Source organism: Chiloscyllium plagiosum, unplaced genomic scaffold (assembly GCF_037043375.1).
Source record: "Chiloscyllium plagiosum isolate Xiang-an unplaced genomic scaffold, Cpla_swu_hap1 HiC_scaffold_24, whole genome shotgun sequence".
Lineage (NCBI taxonomy): Eukaryota > Metazoa > Chordata > Chondrichthyes > Orectolobiformes > Hemiscylliidae > Chiloscyllium > Chiloscyllium plagiosum.
In genome coordinates, this window is record NW_028270162.1 from 486,502 (window position 1) to 509,645 (window position 23,144).

General features: G+C 53.3%; 1 protein-coding gene across 9 annotated transcripts in view; it reads left to right on the forward strand.

Moving 5' to 3' along the window:
* The window catches only part of ncor2 (nuclear receptor corepressor 2), a 418,107-nt gene that overhangs the window by 154,832 nt on the left and 240,131 nt on the right, over positions 1-23,144 (forward strand). For all 9 annotated transcript variants that reach the window (XM_087999801.1, XM_087999810.1, XM_087999806.1 and 6 more), the window contains exon 13: positions 7,229-7,283. In XM_087999801.1, the coding sequence (XP_087855927.1) occupies positions 7,229-7,283 (55 nt within the window). The remainder of the gene's footprint in view (positions 1-7,228; positions 7,284-23,144) is intronic.

Here is a 23,144-nt window from a genome sequence, read left to right on the forward strand (position 1 = left end):
AGTCGGTGTCCCTCTATGCAGTCGGTGTCCTTCTATGCCGCCTGTGTCCCTCTATGTCCCTCTATGCGGCCGGTGTCCGTCTATGTCCCTCTATGCGGCCGGTGTCCGTCTATGCGGTCGGTGTCCTTCTATGCGGCCTGTGTTCCTCTATGCAGCCTGTGTACCTCTATGCGGCCGGTGTCCGTCTATGCGGTCTGTGTCCTTCTATGCGGTCTGTGTCCTTCTATGTGGCCAGTGTCCCTCTATGTGGCCGGTGTCCCTCTATGTGGCCTGTGTCCCTCTATGCAGTCAGTGTCCCTCTATGCGGCCGGTGTCCCTCTATGCAGCCTGTGTCCCTCTATGCGGCCGGTGTTCCTCTATGCGGCCTGTGTCTCTCTATGCGGCTGGTGTCCCTCTATGCGGCCGGTGTCCCTCTATGCGGCCGGTGTCCCTCTATGCAGCCTGTGTCCCTCTATGCGGCCGGTGTTCCTCTATGCGGCCTGTGTCTCTCTATGCGGCCTGTGTCCCTCTATGCGGCCGGTGTTCCTCTATGCGGCCGGTGCCCCTCCATGCGGCCTGTGTCCCTCTATGCGGCCTGTGTCCCTCTATGCAGCCTGTGTCCCTCTATGCAGCCTGTGTCCCTCTATGTCCCTCTATGCGGGCTGTGTCCCTCTATGCGGGCTGTGTCCCTCTATGCGGCCTGTGTCCCTCTATGCGGCCTGTGTCCCTCTATGCGGCTGGTGTCCCTCTATGCGGCCTGTGTCCCTCTATGCAGCCTGTGTACCTCTATGTCCCTCTATGCGGCTGGTGTCCCTCTATGCGGCTGGTGTCCCTCTATGCGGCCTGTGTACCTCTATGCAGCCTGTGTCCCTCTATGCAGCCTGTGTACCTCTATGTCCCTCTATGCGGCTGGTGTCCCTCTATGCGGCTGGTGTCCCACTATGCGGCCTGTGTACCTCTATGTCCCTCTATGCGGCCTGTGTCCCTCTATGCGGCCTGTGTCCCTCTATGCAGCCTGTGTACCTCTATGTCCCTCTATGCGGCCTGTGTCCCTCTATGCGGCCTGTGTCCCTCTATGCGGCCTGTGTCCCTCTATGCAGCCTGTGTACCTCTATGTCCCTCTATGCGGCCGGTGTCCCTCTATGCAGTTGGTGTCCCTCTATGCAGCCTGTGTCCCTCTATGTGGCCGGTGTCCCTCTATGCGGCCGGTGTCCCTCTATGCGGCCGGTGTCCCTCTATGCAGCCTGTGTACCTCTATGTCCCTCTACGTGGCCGGTGTCCATCTATGTGGCCTGTGTCCCTCTATGCAGTCAGTGTTCCTGTATGTGGCCTGTCTCCCTTTATGCGTTCGGTATCCCTTATGCGGCTGGTGTCCCTCTATGCGTTCGGTGTCCCTGTGTGCGGCTAGTGTCCCTCTATGCGTTCGGTGTCCCTCTATGCGGCTGGTGTCCCTCTATGCGGCCTGTCTCCCTCTATGTGGCCTGTCTCCCTCTATGCGGCCTGTCTCCCTCTATGCGGCCTGTCTCCCTCTATGCGGCCTGTCTCCCTCTGTGCAGCCAGTGTCCCTCTATGCAGTCGGTCTCCCTCTATGCAGCCTGTGTCCCTCTATGCAGCCTGTGTACCTCTATATCCCTCTATGTGGCCGGTGTCCCTCTATGCAGTCGGTGTCCCTCTATGCAGTCGGTGTCCCTCTATGCAGTCAGTGTCCCTCTATGCAGTCGGTGTCCCTCTATGCAGTCAGTGTCCCTCTATGCAGTCGGTGTCCCTCTATGCAGTCGGTGTCCCTCTATGCAGTCAGTGTCCCTCTATGCGGCCGGTGTCCCTCTATGCGGCCGGTGTCCCTCTATGCAGCCTGTGTACCCCTATATCCCTCTATGTGGCCGGTGTCCCTCTATGCAGTCAGTGTCCCTCTATGCAGCCTGTGTACCCCTATATCCCTCTATGTGGCCGGTGTCCCTCTATGCAGTCAGTGTCCCTCTATGCAGTCGGTGTCCCTCTATGCGGTCGGTGTCCCTCTATGCGGCCGGTGTCCCTCTATGCGGCCGGTGTCCCTCTATGCAGCCTGTGTACCCCTATATCCCTCTATGTGGCCGGTGTCCCTCTATGCAGTCGGTGTCCCTCTATGCAGTCGGTGTCCCTCTATGCGGCCGGTGTCCCTCTATGCAGCCTGTGTACCCCTATATCCCTCTATGTGGCCGGTGTCCCTCTATGCAGTCAGTGTCCCTCTATGCAGTCAGTGTCCCTCTATGCAGTCGGTGTCCTTCTATGCCGCCTGTGTCCCTCTATGCGACCAGTGTCCCTCTATGCAGCCTGTGTACCTCTATGTCCCTCTATGCGGCCGGTGTCCGTCTATGCGGTCGGTGTCCTTCTATGCGGCCTGTGTTCCTCTATGCAGCCTGTGTACCTCTATGCGGCCGGTGTCCGTCTATGCGGTCTGTGTCCTTCTATGCGGCCGGTGTCCCTCTATGCGGCCGGTGTTCCTCTATGCGGCTGGTGTTCCTCTATGCGGCCTGTGTCCCTCTATGCAGCCGGTGTCCCTCTATGCGGCCGGTGTCCCTCTATGCGGCCGGTGTCCCTCTATGCGGCCGGTGTCCCTCTATGCGGCCGGTGTCCCTCTATGCAGCCTGTGTCCCTCTATGCGGCCGGTGTTCCTCTATGCGGCCTGTGTCCCTCTATGCGGCCAGTGTCCCTCTATGCAGCCTGTGTACCTCTATGTCCCTCGATGCGGCCAGTGTCCCTCTATGCAGCCTGTGTACCTCTATGTCCCTCGATGCGGCCAGTGTCCCTCTATGCTGTCGCTATCCCTCTACTCCCTGCCTATTCATGTATCTGTCAAGATGCATCTTAAACGTTGCTATTATATCCACCTCCACCACCTCCTCTGGCAATGTATTCCAGGCACTTACCGCCCTCTGTAAAAAATAAACCTGCCTCCTCACATTTACTTTGAACTTTCCCTCTCTTCCCTTAAACCTGTGGCATTTGACAAGGTGCATCTAAGTGGTTCTTTTTGAATTTGGTTAAATGTAGTTAAGAGAAGACTCAACAACAGCAATTTGTTTAAACATGAGCATTTATTGAGTAATAATAAAAGATGGAAAAGAAAGGAACATTTATTAAGTCAGTAAAAATGATGAAAAAGAAAGTAAAAAAAACAAGCCTCCTGCCCATTCGGGGACCCCTCGATCGATATGTGGTCTGGAGGCTTGAGTCATTCCTAGCACCATTTGTGCTCCCAGTCCAGGGTGAGGTCCAACAACTTGGAATGAAACTCACTCTCTCTCTCATACAGTGTAACGGGCAGCAAGTACAGAAAAACAACTACAGGAAAATAAGTTGACTGTGCTGTCTTTGCTATGTATGTGAATGCTCTCAGGACTCACTCGAGGTCACGCAGCTGTCAAATGTCATCAGCAATTTTAATCCTTTAGCCCAGCCTTTACAGTCTTTGAGTAATTGATTTCTCTACCCTTAGACTCCAACCATCCAATGTATTTATGCCTCTTATAATTTTGTAAACTTCTATCAAGTTGCTTCTCAGCCTTTGACATGTAAGCAAAAACAAACCAAGTTTTTTTCCAGTCTTTCCTCATAACTAGGAGCAACTTACTGCAAATGCTAGAATTTGTGCTGCAAACAACAAATGCTGTAAATCACAGCAAGTCAGGTAACATCTGTGGAAAGAGAGAGCAAGCTAATGTTTTCAGTCTAAATGACTCTTCATCAGAACTGACATGCTAATACTCTCCAAAATAGGCAACATTCTGGTAAACCTTTACTCTACCCTCTCCAAAGTCTTCACTTCCTTCTGGTCGTATGGTGACCAGTACTGTACAGCAATTTCCAAATGTGGCCCAACTAAAATTCTGTATAGCTGCAACATGACTTGCCACCTTTTATACTCTTTGCCCCGGCTGTTGAAGGTAAGCATGCTATATCCCTTCCTGACCACTTTATCCACATGTCCTGCCACTCTCAGGGAATTGTGGTCCTGAAGTGTTCTATTCTCATGGAGAGGAATAGAACCAGACGGTATGGGAAATTATTTAATTGAGGGAGGGGGAAATACAATGCTATCAAGTATGAACTGGGGTGTCTAGATTGGGAACAGATGTTCTCAGGGAAATGCCCAACAGAAATGTGGAGGTTGTTTAGGAAGCATTTGCTGATAGTGCTGGATAGGTTTGTCCCACTGAGGCAGGTATGGTGAAGGAACTTTGGGTGACAAGGGATGTGGAACAGAGAATATGGTACTGGAAAAGCACAGCAGGTCAGACAACATCTGAGGAGGAAGAGAACTGACGTTTCGGGCAAAAGCCCTTTATCAGGATTCCTGATGAAGGGCTTTTGCCCGAAACGTCAATTCCCCTGCTCCTCGGATGCTGCCTAACCTGCTGTGCTTTTCCAGCACCACACACTCAAATCTAATCTCCAAGTTCTGCAATCCTCACTTTCGCCTAAGGGATGTGGAACATTTAGTTAAGAGAAAGAAGGAAGCTTACGTAAGGTTGAGGCAGGGATCAGACAGGGCTTTAGAGTGTTACACGGTAGCCAGGAAGGAACTGAAGAATGGATTTAGGAGAGCTAGAAGGGGGCATGAAAAAGCTTTAGCGGGTAGGATTAAGGAAAACCCTAAGGTGTTCTACACTTACGTGAGGAACAAGAGGATGGCCAGAGTGAGGGGAGGGCCAGTTAGGGATAATGGAGGGAACTTGCGTTTGAAGTCGGAGTAAGTAGGAGAGGTCCTTAATGAATACTTTGCTTCATTATTCACAAAGAGGGACCTTGACATTTCTGAGGACAGCGTGAAACAGACTGATATGGTAGAATAGATTAGAGTGGTGTTAGGAAGGAGGATATGATGAAAATCTTGAAAATCATGAGGATTGATAAATCCCCTGGGCCAGACAGGATATAGGAGAAAGTGAGGTCTGCAGATGCTGGAGATCAGAGCTGGAAATGTGTTGCTGGAAAAGCGCAGCAGGTCAGGCAGCATCCAGGGAACAGGAGAATCGACGTTTCGGGCATAAACCCTTCTTCCTGAAGAAGGGCTTATGCCCGAAACGTCGATTCTCCTGTTCCCTGGATGCTGCCTGACCTGCTGCGCTTTTCCAGCAACACATTTCCAGCCCAGACAGGATATATCCTAGGTTTCTACAGGAAGTGAGGGAAGAGATTGCTGCACCTTTGGCGATGATCAGTGTGTCCTCACTGTTCACTGGAGTAGGACCAGACGTTTGGAGGGTGGCAAATGTTCAAGAAAGAGAATAGGGATAACCCTGGGAATTACAGACCAGTCAGGCTTAAGTCTGTGGTGTGCAAGGTATTGGAGAGGATTTGGAGAGACAGGATTTCTAATTACTTGGAAAACTATATTTGATTAGAGATGGTCAGCATGGCTTTGTGAGGGGCAGGTCATGCCTCACAAAACTTATTGAATTCTTCAAAGTTGTGACAAAACATGTTGATGAAGCTAGAGCAGTGGATGTAGTGTACATGGATTTTAGCAAGGCATTTGGTAAGGTTCCCCATGGTAGGCTCATTCATAAACTAAGGAGGCATGGGATACAGGGAAAACGGTCTGTCTGGATATAGGCCCATAACAAACAGAGGGTGGTGGTAGATGGAAAGTATTCAGCCTGGACCTCAGTGACCAGTGGTGGTGTTACACAGGGATTGGTTCTTGGACCCCTGCAGTTTGTGATTTTTTTTATAAATGACTTGGATGAGGAAGTGGAAGGGTGAATTACTAAGTTTGCCGAATGACACTAGGTTGGTGGAATTGTGGATAGTGTGGAGGGCTTTTATAGATTGCTTTGACAGGATGCAGAACTGGGCTGATAAGTGGGGCAGATATAGTTCAACCTGGAAAAGTCATTCACTTTGGAAGGTCAAATTTGAGTGCAGAATACAGAGTTAAAGGCAGGATTCTTGGCAGTGTGAAGGAACAGAGGGATCTTGGGGTCCACGTCCACAGATCCCACAAAGTTGCCACCAAAGTTGATAGGGTTGTTAAGAAGGTGTATAGTCTGTTGGCTTTCATTAGCAGGGGGATTGAATTTAAGAGCTGGGAGGTTATGCTGCAGCTCTATAGAGTCCTGGTTGGACCACACTTGGAATATTGTGTTCAGTTCTGGTCACCTCATTATGGAAAAGAAGTGGAAGCTTTAGAGAGGGTGCAGAGATTTACCAGGATGCTGCCTGGACTGGAGGGCATGTCTTATGAAGAAAAGTTGAGGGAGCTTGGGCTTTTCTCATTGGAGCGAAGAAGGATGAGAGGTGACTTGATAGAGGTGTACAAGATGATGAGAAGCACAGATAAAGTGGATAGCCAGAGACTTTTTCCCAGGAAATGGCTATCATGAGGGGACATAATTTTAAGGTAACTGGAAGAAGGTTCAGGGGAGATGTCAGAGGTAGGTTCTTTACACAGAGAGAGGTGGGTGTGTGGAATACACTGCCAGCAGTGGGAGTAGAGTCAGAGACATTAGGGACATTTCAGCCACTCTTGGATAGGCACATGGAAGATAGTAAAATAAAGTGTATGCAGGTTAGTCTGATTTTAGAGTAGGATAGAAGACTGGCACCACATCGAGGGCCGAAGGGCCTGTACTGTGCTGTACTGTTGTATATTCTATATAAACTTAGATCCCTCTGCATGTTGATGCTACTAAGGGTTCTGCCATTTATTCAATACTTCCCTCGTTCATTGGACCTTCCAAAATGCATCATTTCACATTTACCCAGATTAAACTCCATCTGCCATTTCTCTGCCCAAGTCTCCAACCTGAATATACTGCCGTATCCTCTGGCAATCCTCCTCACTATATACCTCCGTAGAGGTGTTACTGTTGTTTTGCCGGATGGGTTAACGGGAGAGGGGTGAAAACTGGGAGAGGTTGCTGTGGACTGTCATCCAGCTGAGATTGGTCATTGCTGGATGTTGTACAGAGGCCTCCAGTGTAAAGGTGGCTCTGATCCAGCACTGCAACCTGGAATATTCCAGAACCTTATTTCACAAGGAAGAAGGATAGCTATAGAGTCTTAACACCCAGAGACTGGTTAGTCACTAATTTCATGATCTGAACCTAGTTATAATAATGATGGTTCAGAGCAGTTGAGAGTGTTATTAAAGTGACAATGAGAAGGGATGATAGATTGACTGACACTGTCAAGATATCCCAGAAGGCACTCCTAAAAGGGAACATGGCCAGCTATGAACATGACACCAATTCCTTTCAATTCCCAGGTTCATTCAGCATCCAAAGAATTTTGGACACCTGACAACATTTCTGGAGAGGAAGGCAAGTGCCGTTTATTGCTTTACTTGTGAGCAGGATTGGGGTGTGTCAAACAAAACAACACAATAGCTCCTGGCTTCATGGGCTGCAGAATTTAGTGAGGTTAGAGTGTAACTGTAAACAGATGTCACTGGGCGCAGTGTGTGAGGTTACACTGTCGCTGGGTGCAGTGTGTGAGGTTACACTGTCGCTGGGTGCAGTGTGTGAGGTTACACTGTCGCTGGGTGCAGTGTGTGAGGTTACACTGTCACTGGGCGCAGAGTGTGAGGTTGCAGTGTCACTGGGCGCAGTGTGTGAGGTTACAGCGTCGCTGGGCGTAGTGTGTGAGGTTACAGCGTCGCTGGGCGCAGTGTGTGAGGTTACAGCGTTGCTGGGCGTAGTGTGTGAGGATACAGCGTCATTGGGCGCAGTGTGTGAGGTTACAGCGTCGCTGTGCGCAGTGTGTGAGGTTACAGCATCGCTGGGCATAGTGTGTGAGGTTGCAGTGTCGCAGGGCGCAGTGTGTGAGGTTACAGCATTGCTGGGCGTAGTGTGTGAGGTTACAGCGTCGCTGGGCATAGTGTGTGAGGTTACAGCGTTGCTGGGCGTAGTGTGTGAGGATACAGCGTCATTGGGCGTAGTGTGTGAGGTTACAGCGTCGCTGTGCGCAGTGTGTGAGGTTACAGCGTCGCTGGGCATAGTGTGTGAGGTTGCAGTGTCACTGGGCGCAGTGTGTGAGGTTACAGTGTCGCTGGGTGCAGTGTGTGAGGTTACAGTGTCGCTGTGCGCAGTGTGTGAGGTTACAGCGTCGCTGGGCATAGTGTGTGAGGTTACAGCGTTGCTGGGTGCAGTGTGTGAGGTTGCAGTGTCGCTGGGTGCAGTGTGTGAGGTTACAGTGTCGCTGGGCGTAGTGTGTGAGGTTACAGTGTCGCAGGGCGCAGTGTGTGAGGTTACAGCGTTGCTGGGCGTAGTGTGTGAGGTTACAGCGTCGCTGGGCGCAGTGTATGAGGTTACAGCATCGCTGGGAGCAGTGTGTGAGGTTACGCTGTCGCCTGGGCGCAGTGTGTGAGGTTACACTGTCATTGGGCACAGTGTGTGAGGTTACACTGTCATTGGGCAGAGTGTGTGAGGTTACAGTTTCACTGGGCGCAGTGTGTGAGGTTACATTGTCACTGGGCGCAGTGTGTGAGGTTACAGCATTGCTGGGAGCAGTGTGTGAGGTTACACTGTTGCCTGGGCGCAGTGTGTGAGGTTACACTGTCATTGGGCACAGTGTGTGAGGTTACAGCTTCACTGGGCGCAGTGTGTGAGATTACACTGTCGCTGGGTGCAGTGTGTGAGGTTACAGCGTCGCTGGACGCAGTGTGTGAGGTTACAGCGTCGCTGGGCGCAGTGTGTGAGATTACACTGTCGCTGGGTGCAGTGTGTGAGGTTACAGCGTCGCTGGGCGCAGTGTGTGAGATTACAGCATCGCTGGACGCAGTGTGTGAGGTTACAGCTTCACTGGGCGCAGTGTGTGAGATTACAGTGTCACTGGGCGCAGTGTGTGAGGTTACACTGTCACTGGACGCAGTGTGTGGGGTTACACTGTCGCTGGGCGCAGTGTGTGAACTTACAGCTTCACTGGGCGCAGTGTGTGAGGTTACAGTGTCACGGCACAGTGTGTGAAGTTACAGTGTCACTGGGCACAGTGTGTGAAGTTACAGTGTCGCTGGGTGCAGTGTGTGAGGTTACAGTGTCGCTGGGCACAGTGTGTGAGGTTACACTGTCGCTGGGCGCAGTGTGTGAGATTACAGCGTCGCTGGGCGCAGTGCGTGAGGTTACAGCGTCACTGGGCGCAGTGTGTGAGGTTACACTGTCACTGGGCGCAGTGTGTGAGGTTACAGCGTCGCTGGACACAGTGTGTGTGGTTACAGTGTCGCTGGGCGCAGTGTGTGAGATTACAGCGTCGCTGGGCGCAGTGTGTGAGATTACAGCGTCGCTGGGCGCAGTGTGTGAGATTACAGCGTCGCTGGGCGCAGTGTGTGAGGTTACAGCATCGCTGGACGCAGTGCATGAGGTTACACTGTCACTGGGCGCAGTGTGTGAGGTTACAGCGTCGCTGGGCGCAGTGTGTGAGGTTACAGCGTCGCTGGGCGCAGTGCGTGAGGTTACAGCGTCACTGGGCGCAGTGTGTGAGGTTACACTGTCACTGGGCGCAGTGTGTGAGGTTACAGCGTCGCTGGGCGCAGTGTGTGAGGTTACAGCTTCACTGGGCACAGTGTGTGAGGTTACAGTGTCGCTGTGAGCAGTGTGTGAGGTTACAGTGTCGCTGTGAGCAGTGTGTGAGGTTACACTGTCATTGGGCACAGTGTGTGAGGTTACAGCGTCGCTGGGCGCAGTGTGTGAGATTACACTGTCGCTGGGTGCAGTGTGTGAGGTTACAGCGTCGCTGGACGCAGTGTGAGAGGTTACAGCTTCACTGGGCGCAGTGTGTGAGATTACATCGTTGCTGGGCACAGTGTGTGAACTTACAGCTTCACTGGGCGCAGTGTGAGAGGTTACAGCGTCGTTGGACGCCATGTGAGAGGTACAATGTCACTGGGCGCAGTTTGTGAGGTTACAGTGTCACTGGGCGCAGTGTGTGAGGTTACACTGTCACTGGGCGCAGTGTGTGGGGTTACACTGTCGCTGGGCGCAGTGTGTGAACTTACAGCTTCACTGGGCGCAGTGTGTGAGGTTACAGTGTCACGGCACAGTGTGTGAAGTTACAGTGTCACTGGGCACAGTGTGTGAAGTTACAGTGTCGCTGGGTGCAGTGTGTGAGGTTACAGTGTCGCTGGGCACAGTGTGTGAGGTTACACTGTCGCTGGGCGCAGTGTGTGAGGTTACAGTTTCACTGGGCGCTGTGTGTGAGATTTCAGCGTCGCTGGGCGCAGTGTGTGAGATTACAGCATCGCTGGGCGCAGTGTGTGAGGTTACAGTGTCACGGCACAGTGTGTGAAGTTACAGTGTCACTGGGCACAGTGTGTGAAGTTACAGTGTCGCTGGGTGCAGTGTGTGAGGTTACAGTGTCGCTGAGCACTGGAGGTTTCAGCGTCGCTGGGCGCAGTGTGTGAGGTTACAGTGTCGCTGAGCACTGGAGGTTACAGCGTCGCTGGGCGCAGTGTGTGAGATTACACTGTCGCTGGGTGCAGTGTGTGAGGTTACAGCGTCGCTGGACGCAGTGTGAGAGGTTACAGCTTCACTGGGCGCAGTGTGTGAGATTACATCGTTGCTGGGCACAGTGTGTGAACTTACAGCTTCACTGGGCGCAGTGTGAGAGGTTACAGCGTCGTTGGACGCCATGTGAGAGGTACAATGTCACTGGGCGCAGTTTGTGAGGTTACAGTGTCACTGGGCGCAGTGTGTGAGGTTACACTGTCACTGGGCGCAGTGTGTGGGGTTACACTGTCGCTGGGCGCAGTGTGTGAACTTACAGCTTCACTGGGCGCAGTGTGTGAGGTTACAGTGTCACGGCACAGTGTGTGAAGTTACAGTGTCGCTGGTGCAGTGTGTGAGGTTACAGTGTCGCTAGGTGCACTGTGAGGTTACAGCGTCGCTGGGCGCAGTGTCTGAGGTTACAGCGTCGCTGGGCGCAGAGTGTGTGGTTACAGTGTCGCTGGGCCCAGTGAGTGAAGTTACAGCGTCGCTGGGCGCAGTGTGTGAGGTTACAGCTTCACTGGGTGCAGTGCGTGAGGTTACACTGTCACTGGACACAGTGTGTGAGGTTACAGCATCGCTGGGTGCAGTGCGTGAGGTTACACTGTCACTGGGCACAGTGTGTGAGGTTACAGCATCGTTGGGCGCAGTGCGTGAGGTTACACTGTCACTGTGCGCAGTGTGTGAGGTTACAGCGTCGCTGGGCACAGTGTGTGTGGTTACAGTGTCGCTGGGCGCAGTGAGTGAAGTTACAGCATCGCTGGGGGCCGTGTGTGATTTTACAGCTTCACTGGGCACAGTGTGAGACGTTACAGTGTCTCTGGGCGCCGTGTGAGAGGTTGCACTGTCGCTGGGCACAGTGTGTGAGATTACAGCGTCGCTGGGCGCAGTGTGTGAGATTACAGCGTCGCTGGGCGCAGTGTGTGAGATTACAGCGTCGCTGGCGCAGTGTGTGAGGTTACAGCGTCGCTGGGCGCAGTGTGTGAGGTTACAGCTTCACTGGGCACAGTGTGTGAGGTTACAGTGTCGCTGTGAGCAGTGTGTGAGGTTACAGTGTCGCTGTGAGCAGTGTGTGAGGTTACACTGTCATTGGGCACAGTGTGTGAGGTTACAGCGTCGCTGGGCGCAGTGTGTGAGATTACACTGTCGCTGGGTGCAGTGTGTGAGGTTACAGCGTCGCTGGACGCAGTGTGAGAGGTTACAGCTTCACTGGGCGCAGTGTGTGAGATTACATCGTTGCTGGGCACAGTGTGTGAACTTACAGCTTCACTGGGCGCAGTGTGAGAGGTTACAGCGTCGTTGGACGCCATGTGAGAGGTACAATGTCACTGGGTGCAGTTTGTGAGGTTACACTGTCACTGGGCGCAGTGTGTGAGGTTACACTGTCACTGGGCGCAGTGTGTGGGGTTACACTGTCGCTGGGCGCAGTGTGTGAACTTACAGCTTCACTGGGCGCAGTGTGTGAGGTTACAGTGTCACGGCACAGTGTGTGAAGTTACAGTGTCACTGGGCACAGTGTGTGAAGTTACAGTGTCGCTGGGTGCAGTGTGTGAGGTTACAGTGTCGCTGGGCACAGTGTGTGAGGTTACACTGTCGCTGGGCGCAGTGTGTGAGGTTACAGTTTCACTGGGCGCTGTGTGTGAGATTTCAGCGTCGCTGGGCGCAGTGTGTGAGATTACAGCATCGCTGGGCGCAGTGTGTGAGGTTACAGTGTCACGGCACAGTGTGTGAAGTTACAGTGTCACTGGGCACAGTGTGTGAAGTTACAGTGTCGCTGGGTGCAGTGTGTGAGGTTACAGTGTCGCTGAGCACTGGAGGTTTCAGCGTCGCTGGGCGCAGTGTGTGAGGTTACAGTGTCACGGCACAGTGTGTGAAGTTACAGTGTCGCTGGTGCAGTGTGTGAGGTTACAGTGTCGCTAGGTGCACTGTGAGGTTACAGCGTCGCTGGGCGCAGTGTCTGAGGTTACAGCGTCGCTGGGCGCAGAGTGTGTGGTTACAGTGTCGCTGGGCCCAGTGAGTGAAGTTACAGCGTCGCTGGGCGCAGTGTGTGAGGTTACAGCTTCACTGGGTGCAGTGCGTGAGGTTACACTGTCACTGGACACAGTGTGTGAGGTTACAGCATCGCTGGGTGCAGTGCGTGAGGTTACACTGTCACTGGGCACAGTGTGTGAGGTTACAGCATCGTTGGGCGCAGTGCGTGAGGTTACACTGTCACTGGGCGCAGTGTGTGAGGTTACAGCGTCGCTGGGCACAGTGTGTGTGGTTACAGTGTCACTGGGCGCAGTGAGTGAAGTTACAGCATCGCTGGGGGCCGTGTGTGATTTTACAGCTTCACTGGGCACAGTGTGAGACGTTACAGTGTCTCTGGGCGCCGTGTGAGAGGTTGCACTGTCGCTGGGCACAGTGTGTGAGATTACAGCGTCGCTGGGCGCAGTGTGTGAGATTACAGCGTCGCTGGGCGCAGTGTGTGAGATTACAGCGTCGCTGGCGCAGTGTGTGAGGTTACAGCGTCACTGGGCGCAGTGTGTGAGGTTACAGTGTCGCTGGACACAGTGTGTGTGGTTACAGTGTCGCTGGGCGCAGTGTGTGAGGTTACAGCGTCACTGGGCGCAGTGTGTGAGGTTACAGTGTCGCTGGGTGCAGTGTGTGAGGTTACAGCGTCGCTGGGCGCAGTGTGTGAGGTTACAGCGTCACTGGACGCAGTGTGTGAGGTTACATCATCGCTGGGCGCAGTGTGTGAACTTAGAGCCTTACTGGGTGCAGTGTGTGAGGTTACAGTGTCACTGGGCACAGTGTGTGAGGTTACAGTGTCGCTGGGCGCAGTGTGTGAGGTTACAGTGTCGCTGTGCGCAGTGTGTGAGGTTACAGTGTCGCTGTGCGCAGTGTGTGAGGTTACAGTGTCACTGGGCGCAGTGTGTGAGGTTACAGTGTCGCTGTGCGCAGTGTGTGAGGTTACAGTGTCGCTTGGCGCAGTGTGTGAGGTTACAGTGTCGCTGGGCACAGTGTGTGAGGTTACAGTGTCGCTGGGCGCATTGTGTGAGGTTACAGTGTCACTGGGCGCAGTGTGTGAGGTTACAGTGTCGCTGTGCGCAGTGTGTGAGGTTACAGTGTCGCTTGGCGCAGTGTGTGAGGTTACAGCGTCGCTTGGCGCAGTGTGTGAGGTTACAGCGTCGCTGGGCGCAGTGTGTGAGGTTACAGTGTCGCTGGGCACAGTGAGTGAAGTTACAGCATCGCTGGGCGCCGTGTGTGATTTTACAGCTTCACTGGGCACAGTGTGAGACGTTACACTGTCACTGGGTGCAGTGTGTGAGGTTACACTGTCACTGGGTGCAGTGTGTGAGGTTACACTGTCACTGGGCACAGTGTGTGAGGTTACACTGTCACTGGGCGCAGTGTGTGAGGTTACAGCGTCGCTGGACGCAGTGTGTGAGGTTACACTGTCGCTGGGCACTGTGTGAGCTTACAGCGTCGCTGGGCGCAGTGTGTGAGGTTACAGCATCGCTGGGCGCAGTGTGTGAGGTTACAGCGTCGCTGGGTGCAGTGTGTGAGGTTACAGTGTCGCTGGGCGCAGTGTGTGAGGTTACAGCGTCGCTAGGTGCAGTGTGTGAGGTTACACTGTCGCTGGACGGAGTGTGTGAGGTTACACTGTCACTGGGCGCAGTGTGTGAGGTTACAGTGTCGCTGTGCGCAGTGTGTGAGGTTACAGTGTCGCTGTGCGCAGTGTGTGAGGTTACAGCGTCGCTGGGCGCAGTGTGTGAGGTTACAGCGTCGCTGGGCGCAGTGTGTGAGGTTACAGCGTCGCTGGGCGCAGTGTGTGAGGTTACAGTGTCACGGCACAGTGTGTGAAGTTACAGTGTCACTGGGCACAGTGTGTGAAGTTACAGTGTCGCTGGGTGCAGTGTGTGAGGTTACAGTGTCGCTGAGCACAGTGTGTGAAGTTACAGTGTCGCTGGGTGCAGTGTGTGAGGTTACAGTGTCACGGCACAGTGTGTGAAGTTACAGTGTCGCTGGTGCAGTGTGTGAGGTTACAGTGTCGCTGAGCACAGTGTGTGAAGTTACAGTGTCGCTGGTGCAGTGTGTGAGGTTACAGCGTCGCTGGGCATAGTGTGTGAGGTTACAGCGTCGCTAGGTGCAGTGTGTGAGGTTACACTGTCGCTGGACGGAGTGTGTGAGGTTACACTGTCACTGGGCGCAGTGTGTGAGGTTACAGCGTCGCTGGGTGCAGTGTGTGAGGTTACAGCATCGCTGGGTGCAGTGTGTGAGGTTCCACTGTCACTGGGCGCAGTGTGTGAGGTTACAGCATCGCTGGGTGCAGTGTGTGAGGTTACAGCATCGCTGGGTGCAGTGTGTGAGGTTACAGCATCGCTGGGTACAGTGTGTGAGGTTCCACTGTCACTGGGCGCAGTGTGTGAGGTTACAGCTTCGCTGGGCGCCGTGTGTGAGGTTACACTGTCGCTGGGAGCAGTGTGTGAGGTTACAGTGTCGCTGGGCGCAGTGTGTGAGGTTACACTGTCACTGGGCGCCGTGTGTGAGGTTACACTGTCGCTGGGAGCAGTGTGTGAGATTACAGTGTCGCTGGGCGCAGTGTGTGAGGTTACACTGTCACTGGGCGCCGTGTGTGAGGTTACACTGTCGCTGGGTGCAGTGTGTGAGGTTACACTGTCACTGGGCGCAGTGTGTGATGTTACACTGTCGCTGGGTGCAGTGTGCGAGGTTACAGCGTCACTGGGCGCAGAGTGTGAGGTTACACTGTCACTGGGCGCCGTGTGTGATGTTACACTGTCGCTGGGTGCAGTGTGCGAGGTTACAGCGTCACTGGGCGCAGAGTGTGAACTTAACGCTTCACTGGGTGCATTGTGTGAGGTTACATTGTCACTGGGCACAGTGTGCGAGATTTGAGCTTCACTGGCTACAGTTTGAGAGATTACAGCATCGTTGGATGCAGTGTGTGTGGTTACAGTGTCATTGGGCACAGTGTGTGAGGTTACAGCATTGCTGGGTGCAGTGTGTGAGGTTACACTGTCACTGCGTGCAGTGTGTGAGGTTACAGTGTCGCTGGGCGTAGTGTGTGAGCTTACACTCGCTGGGCATGGTGTGTGAAGTTACACTGCCACTGGGAGCAGTGTTTGAGGTTACCCTGTCATTGGGCGCAGTGTGTGAGGTTACAGTGTCGGTGTGCGCAGTGAGTGAGATTACAGCGTCACTTGGCGCAGTGTGTAAGGTTACAGTGTCACTGGGCACAGTGTGCGAGGTTACAGCTTCACTGGGCGCAGTGTGCGAGGTTACAGCATCGCTGTGCACAGTGAGTGAAGTTACAGCATCGCTGGGCGCAGTGTGTGAACTTACAGCTTGACTGGGTGCTGTGTGTGAGGTTACAGTGTCGCCCGGCGCAGTGTATGAGGTTATAGCGTCGCTGGGCGCAGTGTGTGAGGTTACAGCATCACTGGATGCAGTGTGTGAGGTTACAGTGTCGCTGTGCGCAGTGAGTAAAGTTACAGCGTTCCTGGGCACAGTGTGTGAGGTTACAGCATCGCTGGGCGCAGTGTATGAGCTTACACTGTTGCTGGGCACGGTGTGTGAGGTTACACTGCCACTGGGCACAGTGTTTGAGGTTACACTGTCACTGGGCACATTGTGTGAGATTACACTGTCGCTGGGTGCAGTGAGTGAGGTTACACTGTTGCTGGGCACAGTGTGTGAGGTTACAGTGTCGCTGGGCGCAGTGTGTGAGGTTACATAGAACATAGAACATAGAAGAATACAGCGCAGTACAGGCCCTTTGGCCCTCGATGTTGCACCGATCCAAGCCCACCTAACCTATACTAACCCACTATCCTCCATATACCTATCCAATGCCCGCTTAAATGCCCATAAAGAGGGAGAGTCCACCACTGCTACTGGCAGGGCATTCCATGAACTTACGACTCGCTGAGTGAAGAACCTACCCCTAACTTCAGTCCTATATCTACCCCTCCTTAATTTAAAGCTATGCCCCCTTGTAATACCCGACTCCATACGCGGGAAAAGGTTCACACTGTCAACCCTATCTAACCCCCTAATCATCTTGTACACCTCAATCAAGTCACCCCTAAACCTTCTTTTCTCTAATGAAAACAGCCCCAAGTGTCTCAGTCTTTCCTCATACGATCTTCCTTCCATACCAGGCAACATCCTGGTAAACCTCCTCTGCACCCGTTCCAGTGCCTCCACATCCTTCCTATAGTATGGCGACCAAAACTGCACACAATATTCCAGATGCGGCCGCACCAGAGTCTTATACAACTGCATCATGACCTCAGGACTCCGGAACTCAATTCCTCTACCAATAAAAGCCAGTACGCCATATGCCTTCCTCACCGCACTATTTACCTGGGTGGCAACTTTCAGAGATCTGTGTACATGGACACCAAGATCCCTCTGCTCATCCACACTACCAAGTATCCGACCATTAGCCCAGTACCCCATCTTTTTGTTATTCTTCCCAAAGTGAATCACCTCACACTTAGCTACATTGAATTCCATTTGCCACCTTTCTGCCCAGCTCTGCAGCTTCTCTATATCCTGCTGTAACCTGCCACATCCTTCCTCACTGTCAACAACTCCTCCGACTTTCGTCTCATCCGCAAACTTGCTCACCCAACCTTCTAACCCCTCTTCCAGGTCATTTATAAAAATGACAAACAGCAATGGTCCCAAAACAGATCCTTGCGGAACACCGCTAGTGACGGCACTCCATGAAGAAACTTTGCCATCAACTACTACCCTCTGTCTTCTTCCATCCAGCCAATTCCTAATCCAAACCTCCAACTCACCCTCAATGCCATATCTCCGTATTTTCTGCAGTAGCCTACCATGGGGAACCTTATCAAACGCCTTACTAAAATCCATATATACCACATCTACCGCTTTCCCCTCATCAACCTCCTTCGTCACCTTTTCAAAGAATTCAATAAGGTTTGTGAGGCACGATCTGCCCTTCACAAAACCATGCTGACTATCCTTGATCACATTATTCCTATCCAGATGTGCATAAATCCTATCCCTTACAATTCTCTCTAAGACTTTGCCCACAACAGAAGTGAGACTCACCGGCCTATAGTTACTAGGGTTATCCCTACTCCCCTTCTTGAACAAGGGAACCACATTTGCTATCCTCCAGTCTACTGGCACTACTCCTGTAGACAAAGAGGACATAAAAATCAAGGCCAATGGCTCTGCAATCTCCTCCCTTGCTTCCCAGAGAATCCTAGGATAAATGCCATCAGGCCCAGGGGACTTATCTATTTTCACCTTTTCCAGGATTTCCAACACCTCTTCTCTACATACCTCAAAGCCATCCATTCTACTTATTTGTGACTCAGTATTCACATCGACGACAATGCCCTGTTCCTGAGTAAATACTGAAGAAAAGTATTCATTCAGTGTCTCCCCAATCTCTTCCGCCTCCACACGCAACTTCCAACTACTATCCTTGACTGGACCTATTCCTACCCTAGTCATTCTTTTATTCCTAACATACCTATAGAAAGCCTTAGGGTTTTCCTTAATCCTATCTACTAAGGACCTTTCATGTCCCCTCCTTGCTGCTCTTAACTCTCTCTTCAGGTCCTTCCTGGCTACCCTATAACTCTCAATCGCCCCAATTGAACCTTCACGTCTCATCTTGAGATAGGCCGCCCTCTTCCATTTAACAAGGGATTCCAATTCCTTATTAAACCACGGCTCCCTCGCACGACCCTTTCCTCCCTGCCTGACAGGTACATAATTATCAAGGACACTCAATAGTTGCTCCTTGAACAAGCTCCACATATCATTTACACTCTTGCCTTGGAGTCTACTTTTCCAAGCCACACATCCTAAGTCATGCCTCACCGCACCATAATTTCCCTGACCCCAGCTATAACTCTTGCCCTGTAGTACACACTTATCCCTCTCCATCACGAGAGTAAAAATCACCGAATTATGGTCACTATCCCCAAAGTGCTCACCTACCTCTAATTCTAACACCTGGCCTGGTTCGTTACCCAGAACCAAATCCAGTATGGCCTCACCTCTTGTTGCTGGGTGCAGTGTGTGAGGTTACAGCGTCGCTGGGTGCAGTGTGTGAAGTTACAGCATCGTTGGGCACAGTGTGTGAAGTTACAGCGTCGCTGGGTGCAGTGTGTGAAGTTACAGCGTCGCTGGGTGCAGTGTGTGAAGTTACAGCGTCGCTGGACGCAGTGTGTGAGGTTACAGCGTCGCTGGACGCAGTGTGTGAGGTTACAGCGTCGCTGGACGCAGTGTGTGAGGTTACAGCGTCGCTGGACGCATTGTGTGAACTTACAGCTTCACTGTGCACAGTGTGAGAGGTTACAGCGTCGTTGGACGCCATGTGAGAGGTACAATGTCACTGGGCGCAGTTTGTGAGGTTACAGTGTCACTGGGCGCAGTGTGTGAGGTTACACTGTCACTGGGCGCAGTGTGTGGGGTTACACTGTGTCTGGGCGCAGTGTGTGAGGTTAAAGCGTCACTGAGCGCAGTGTGTGAGGTTACAGTGTTGCTGGGTGCAGTGTGTGAACTTACAGCTTCACTGGGCGCAGTGTGTGAGGTTACAGTGTCACGGCACAGTGTGTGAGGTTACAGCGTCGCTGGGCGCAGTGTGTGATGTTACAGCTTCACTGCGTGCAGTGAGTGAACTTACAGCTTCACTGGGCGCAGTGTGAAAGGTTACAGCGTCGCTGGGTGCAGTGTGTGATGTTACAGTGTCGCTGGGCGCAGTGAGTGAAGTTACAGTGTCGCTGGGCACAGTGTGTGAGGTTACACTGCCACTGGCTGCAGTGTGCGAGGTTACACTGTTGCTGGGCGCAGTGAATGAAGTTACAGCATCGCTTGGTGCAGGGTGTGAGATTACACTGTCACTAGGTGCAGTGAGTGAGGTTACACTGTCGCTGGGTGCAGTGTGTGAGGTTACCCTGTCACTGGGCGCAGTGAGTGAAGTTACAGTGTCGCTGGGCGCAGTGTGTGAGGTTACAGCGTCACTGGTCGCAGTGTGTGAGGTTACAGTGTCGCTGGGCACAGTGTGCGAGGTTACAGCTTCACTGGTCGCAGTGTGTGAGGTTACAGCGTCACTGGGCGCAGTGTGTGAGGTTACAGTGTCGCTGGGCACAGTGTGCGAGGTTACAGTGTCGCTGGGCACAGTGTGCGAGGTTACAGCTTCACTGGTCGCAGTGTGTGAGGTTACAGCGTCACCGGGCGCAGTGTGTGAGGTTACAGCGTCGCTGGGCGCAGTGTGTGAGGTTACACTGTTACTGGGCACAGTGAGTGAGGTTACACTGTCACTAGGTGCAGTGAGTGAGGTTACACTGTCGCTGGGTGCAGTGTGTGAGGTTACCCTGTCACTGGGCACAGTGTGTGAGATTACAGTGTCGCTGGGCGCAGTGTGTGAGGTTACAGCGTCACTGGTCGCAGTGTGTGAGGTTACAGTGTCGCTGGGCACAGTGTGCGAGGTTACAGCTTCACTGGTCGCAGTGTGTGAGGTTACAGCGTCACTGGGCGCAGTGTGTGAGGTTACAGTGTCGCTGGGCACAGTGTGCGAGGTTACAGTGTCGCTGGGCACAGTGTGCGAGGTTACAGCTTCACTGGTCGCAGTGTGTGAGGTTACAGCGTCACCGGGCGCAGTGTGTGAGGTTACAGCGTCGCTGGGCGCAGTGTGTGAGGTTACACTGTTACTGGGCACAGTGAGTGAGGTTACACTGTCACTGGGCGCAGTGTGTGAGGTTACACTGTCGCTGGGCGCAATGTGTGAGGTTACAGCATCACTGGGCGCAGTGAGTGAACTTACAGCTTCACTGGGTGCAGTGTGTGAGGTTACAGCGTTGCTGGGCGCAGTGTGTGAGGTTGCAGTGTCACCGGGCGCAGTGTGTGAGGTTGCAGTGTCACCGGGCACAGTGTGTGTGGTTACAGTTTCGCTGGGTGCAGTGTGTGAGGTTACAGTGTCGCTGGGTGCAGTGTGTGAGGTTACAGTGTCACTGGGCACAGTGTGTGAGGTTACAGTTTCGCTGGGTGCAGTGTGTGAGGTTACAGTGTCGCTGGGTGCAGTGTGTGAGGTTACAGCTTCACTGGGCACAGTGTGTGACATTACAGCGTCGCTGGTTGCAGTGTGTGAGGTTACAGTGTCGATGGGCGCTGTGAGTGAAGTTACAGCGTCGCTGGGCGCAGTGTGCGAGGTTACACTGTCACTGGGTGCAGTGTGTGAGGTTACATTGTCACTGGGCACAGTGTGTGATGTTACAGCGTCGCTGGGCGCAGTGTGTGAGGTTACAGTGTCGCTGGGCGCAATGTGTGAGGTTACAGTGTCACCGGGCGCAGTGTGTGAGGTTACACTGTCACTGCGCACAGTGTGTGAGGTTACACTGTTACTGGGCGCAGTGTGTGAGGTTACAGTGTCGCTGGGCACAGTGTGTGAGGTTACAGTGTCACTGGGCGCAGTGTGTGAGGTTACCCTGTCACTCCGCACACTGTGTGAGGTTACACTGTTACTGGGCACAGTGTGTGAGGTTACACTGTCACTGGGCACAGTGTGTGAGGTTACAGCGTCGCTGGGCGCAGTGTGTGAGGTTACACTGTCACTGGGCGCAGTGTGTGAGGTTACACTGTCGCTGGGCGCAATGTGTGAGGTTACAGCATCACTGGGCGCAGTGAGTGAACTTACAGCTTCACTGGGTGCAGTGTGTGAGGTTACAGCGTTGCTGGGCGCAGTGTGTGAGGTTACAGTGTCGCTGGGTGCAGTGTGTGAGGTTACAGCGTTGCTGGGTGCAGTGAGTGAAGTTACAGTGTCACGGGGCACAGTGTGTGAGGTTACACTGCCACGGGGCGCGGTGTGCGAGGTTACACTGTCGCTGGGCGCAGTGAATGAAGTTACATCATTGCTGGGCGCCGTGTGTGAGGTTACAGCGTTGCTGGGTGCAGTGTGTGAGGTTCCAGCGTCACTGGGCACAGTGTGTGAGGTTACAGTGTCGCTGGGTGCAGTGTGTGAGGTTACACTGTCGCTGGGTGCAGTGTGTGAGGTTACAGCTTCACTGGGCGCAGTGTGTGAGGTTACAGTGTCACCGGGCGCAGTGTGTGAGGTTACAGTGTCACCGGGCGCAGTGTGTGAGGTTACAGCTTCACTGGGCGCAGTGTGTGAGGTTACAGTGTCACCGGGCGCAGTGTTTGAGGTTACAGTGTCACCGGGCGCAGTGTGTGAGGTTACAGTGTCACTGGGCACAGTGTGTGTGGTTACAGTGTCGCTGGGTGCAGTGTGTGAGGTTACAGCTTCACTGGGCGCAGTGTGTGAGGTTACAGTGTCACCGGGCGCAGTGTTTGAGGTTACAGTGTCACCGGGCGCAGTGTGTGAGGTTACAGTGTCACTGGGCACAGTGTGTGTGGTTACAGTGTCGCTGGGTGCAGTGTGTGAGGTTACAGTGTCGCTGGGCGCAGTGTGTGAGGTTACAGTGTCACTGGGCACAGTGTGTGTGGTTACAGTGTCGCTGGGTGCAGTGTGTGAGGTTACAGCTTCACTGTTCGCAGTGTTTGAGGTTACAGCGTCACTGGGCACAGTGTGTGTGGTTACAATGTCGCTGGGCGCAGTGTGTGAGGTTACACTGTCGCTGTGCGCAGTGTGTGAGGTTACAGCCTCACAGGGCGCAGTGTGTGAGGTTGCACTGTCACCGGGCGCAGTGTGTGAGGTTGCAGTGTCACCGGGCGCAGTGTGTGAGGTTACAGTGTCACTGGGCACAGTGTGTGTGGTTACAGTGTCGCTGGGTGCAGTGTGTGAGGTTACAGTGTCGCTGGGTGCAGTGTGTGAGGTTACAGCTTCACTGGGCACAGTGTGTGACATTACAGCGTCGCTGGTTGCAGTGTGTGAGGTTACAGTGTCGATGGGCGCTGTGAGTGAAGTTACAGCGTCGCTGGGCGCAGTGTGCGAGGTTACACTGTCACTGGGTGCAGTGTGTGAGGTTACATTGTCACTGGGCACAGTGTGTGATGTTACAGCGTCGCTGGGCGCAGTGTGTGAGGTTACAGTGTCGCTGGGCGCAGTGTGTGAAGTTACAGTGTCGCTGGGCACAGTGTGTGAGGTTACACTGCCACGGGGCACAGTGTGTTAGGTTACACTGCCACTGGCTGCAGTGTGCGAGGTTACACTGTCGCTGGGCGCAGTGAATGAAGTTACAGTGTCACTGGTTGCAGTGTGTGAGGTTACCCTGTGACTAGGCACAGTGTTTGACGTTACAGCGTCGCTGGGCGCAGTGTGTGAGGTTACAGCTTCACTGTGCGCAGTGAGTGAACTTACAGCTTCACTGGGCGCAGTGTGAAAGGTTACAGCGTCGCTGGGCGCAGTGTGTGATGTTACAGTGTCGCTGGGTGCAGTGTGTGAGGTTACAGTGTCGCTGGGCGCAGTGAGTGAAGTTACAGTGTCGCTGGGCACAGTGTGTGAGGTTAAACTGCCACGGGGCACAGTGTGTGAGGTTACACTGCCACTGGCTGCAGTGTGCGAGGTTACACTGTCGCTGGGCGCAGTGAATGAAGTTACAGTGTCACTGGGTGCAGTGTGTGAGGTTACAGCTTGACTGTGCGCAGTGTGTGAGGTTACAGCGTCGCTGGGCGCAGTGTGTGAGGTTACACTGTCACTGGGTGCAGTGTGTGAGGTTACACTGTCACTGGGCACAGTGTGTGACGTTACAGCGT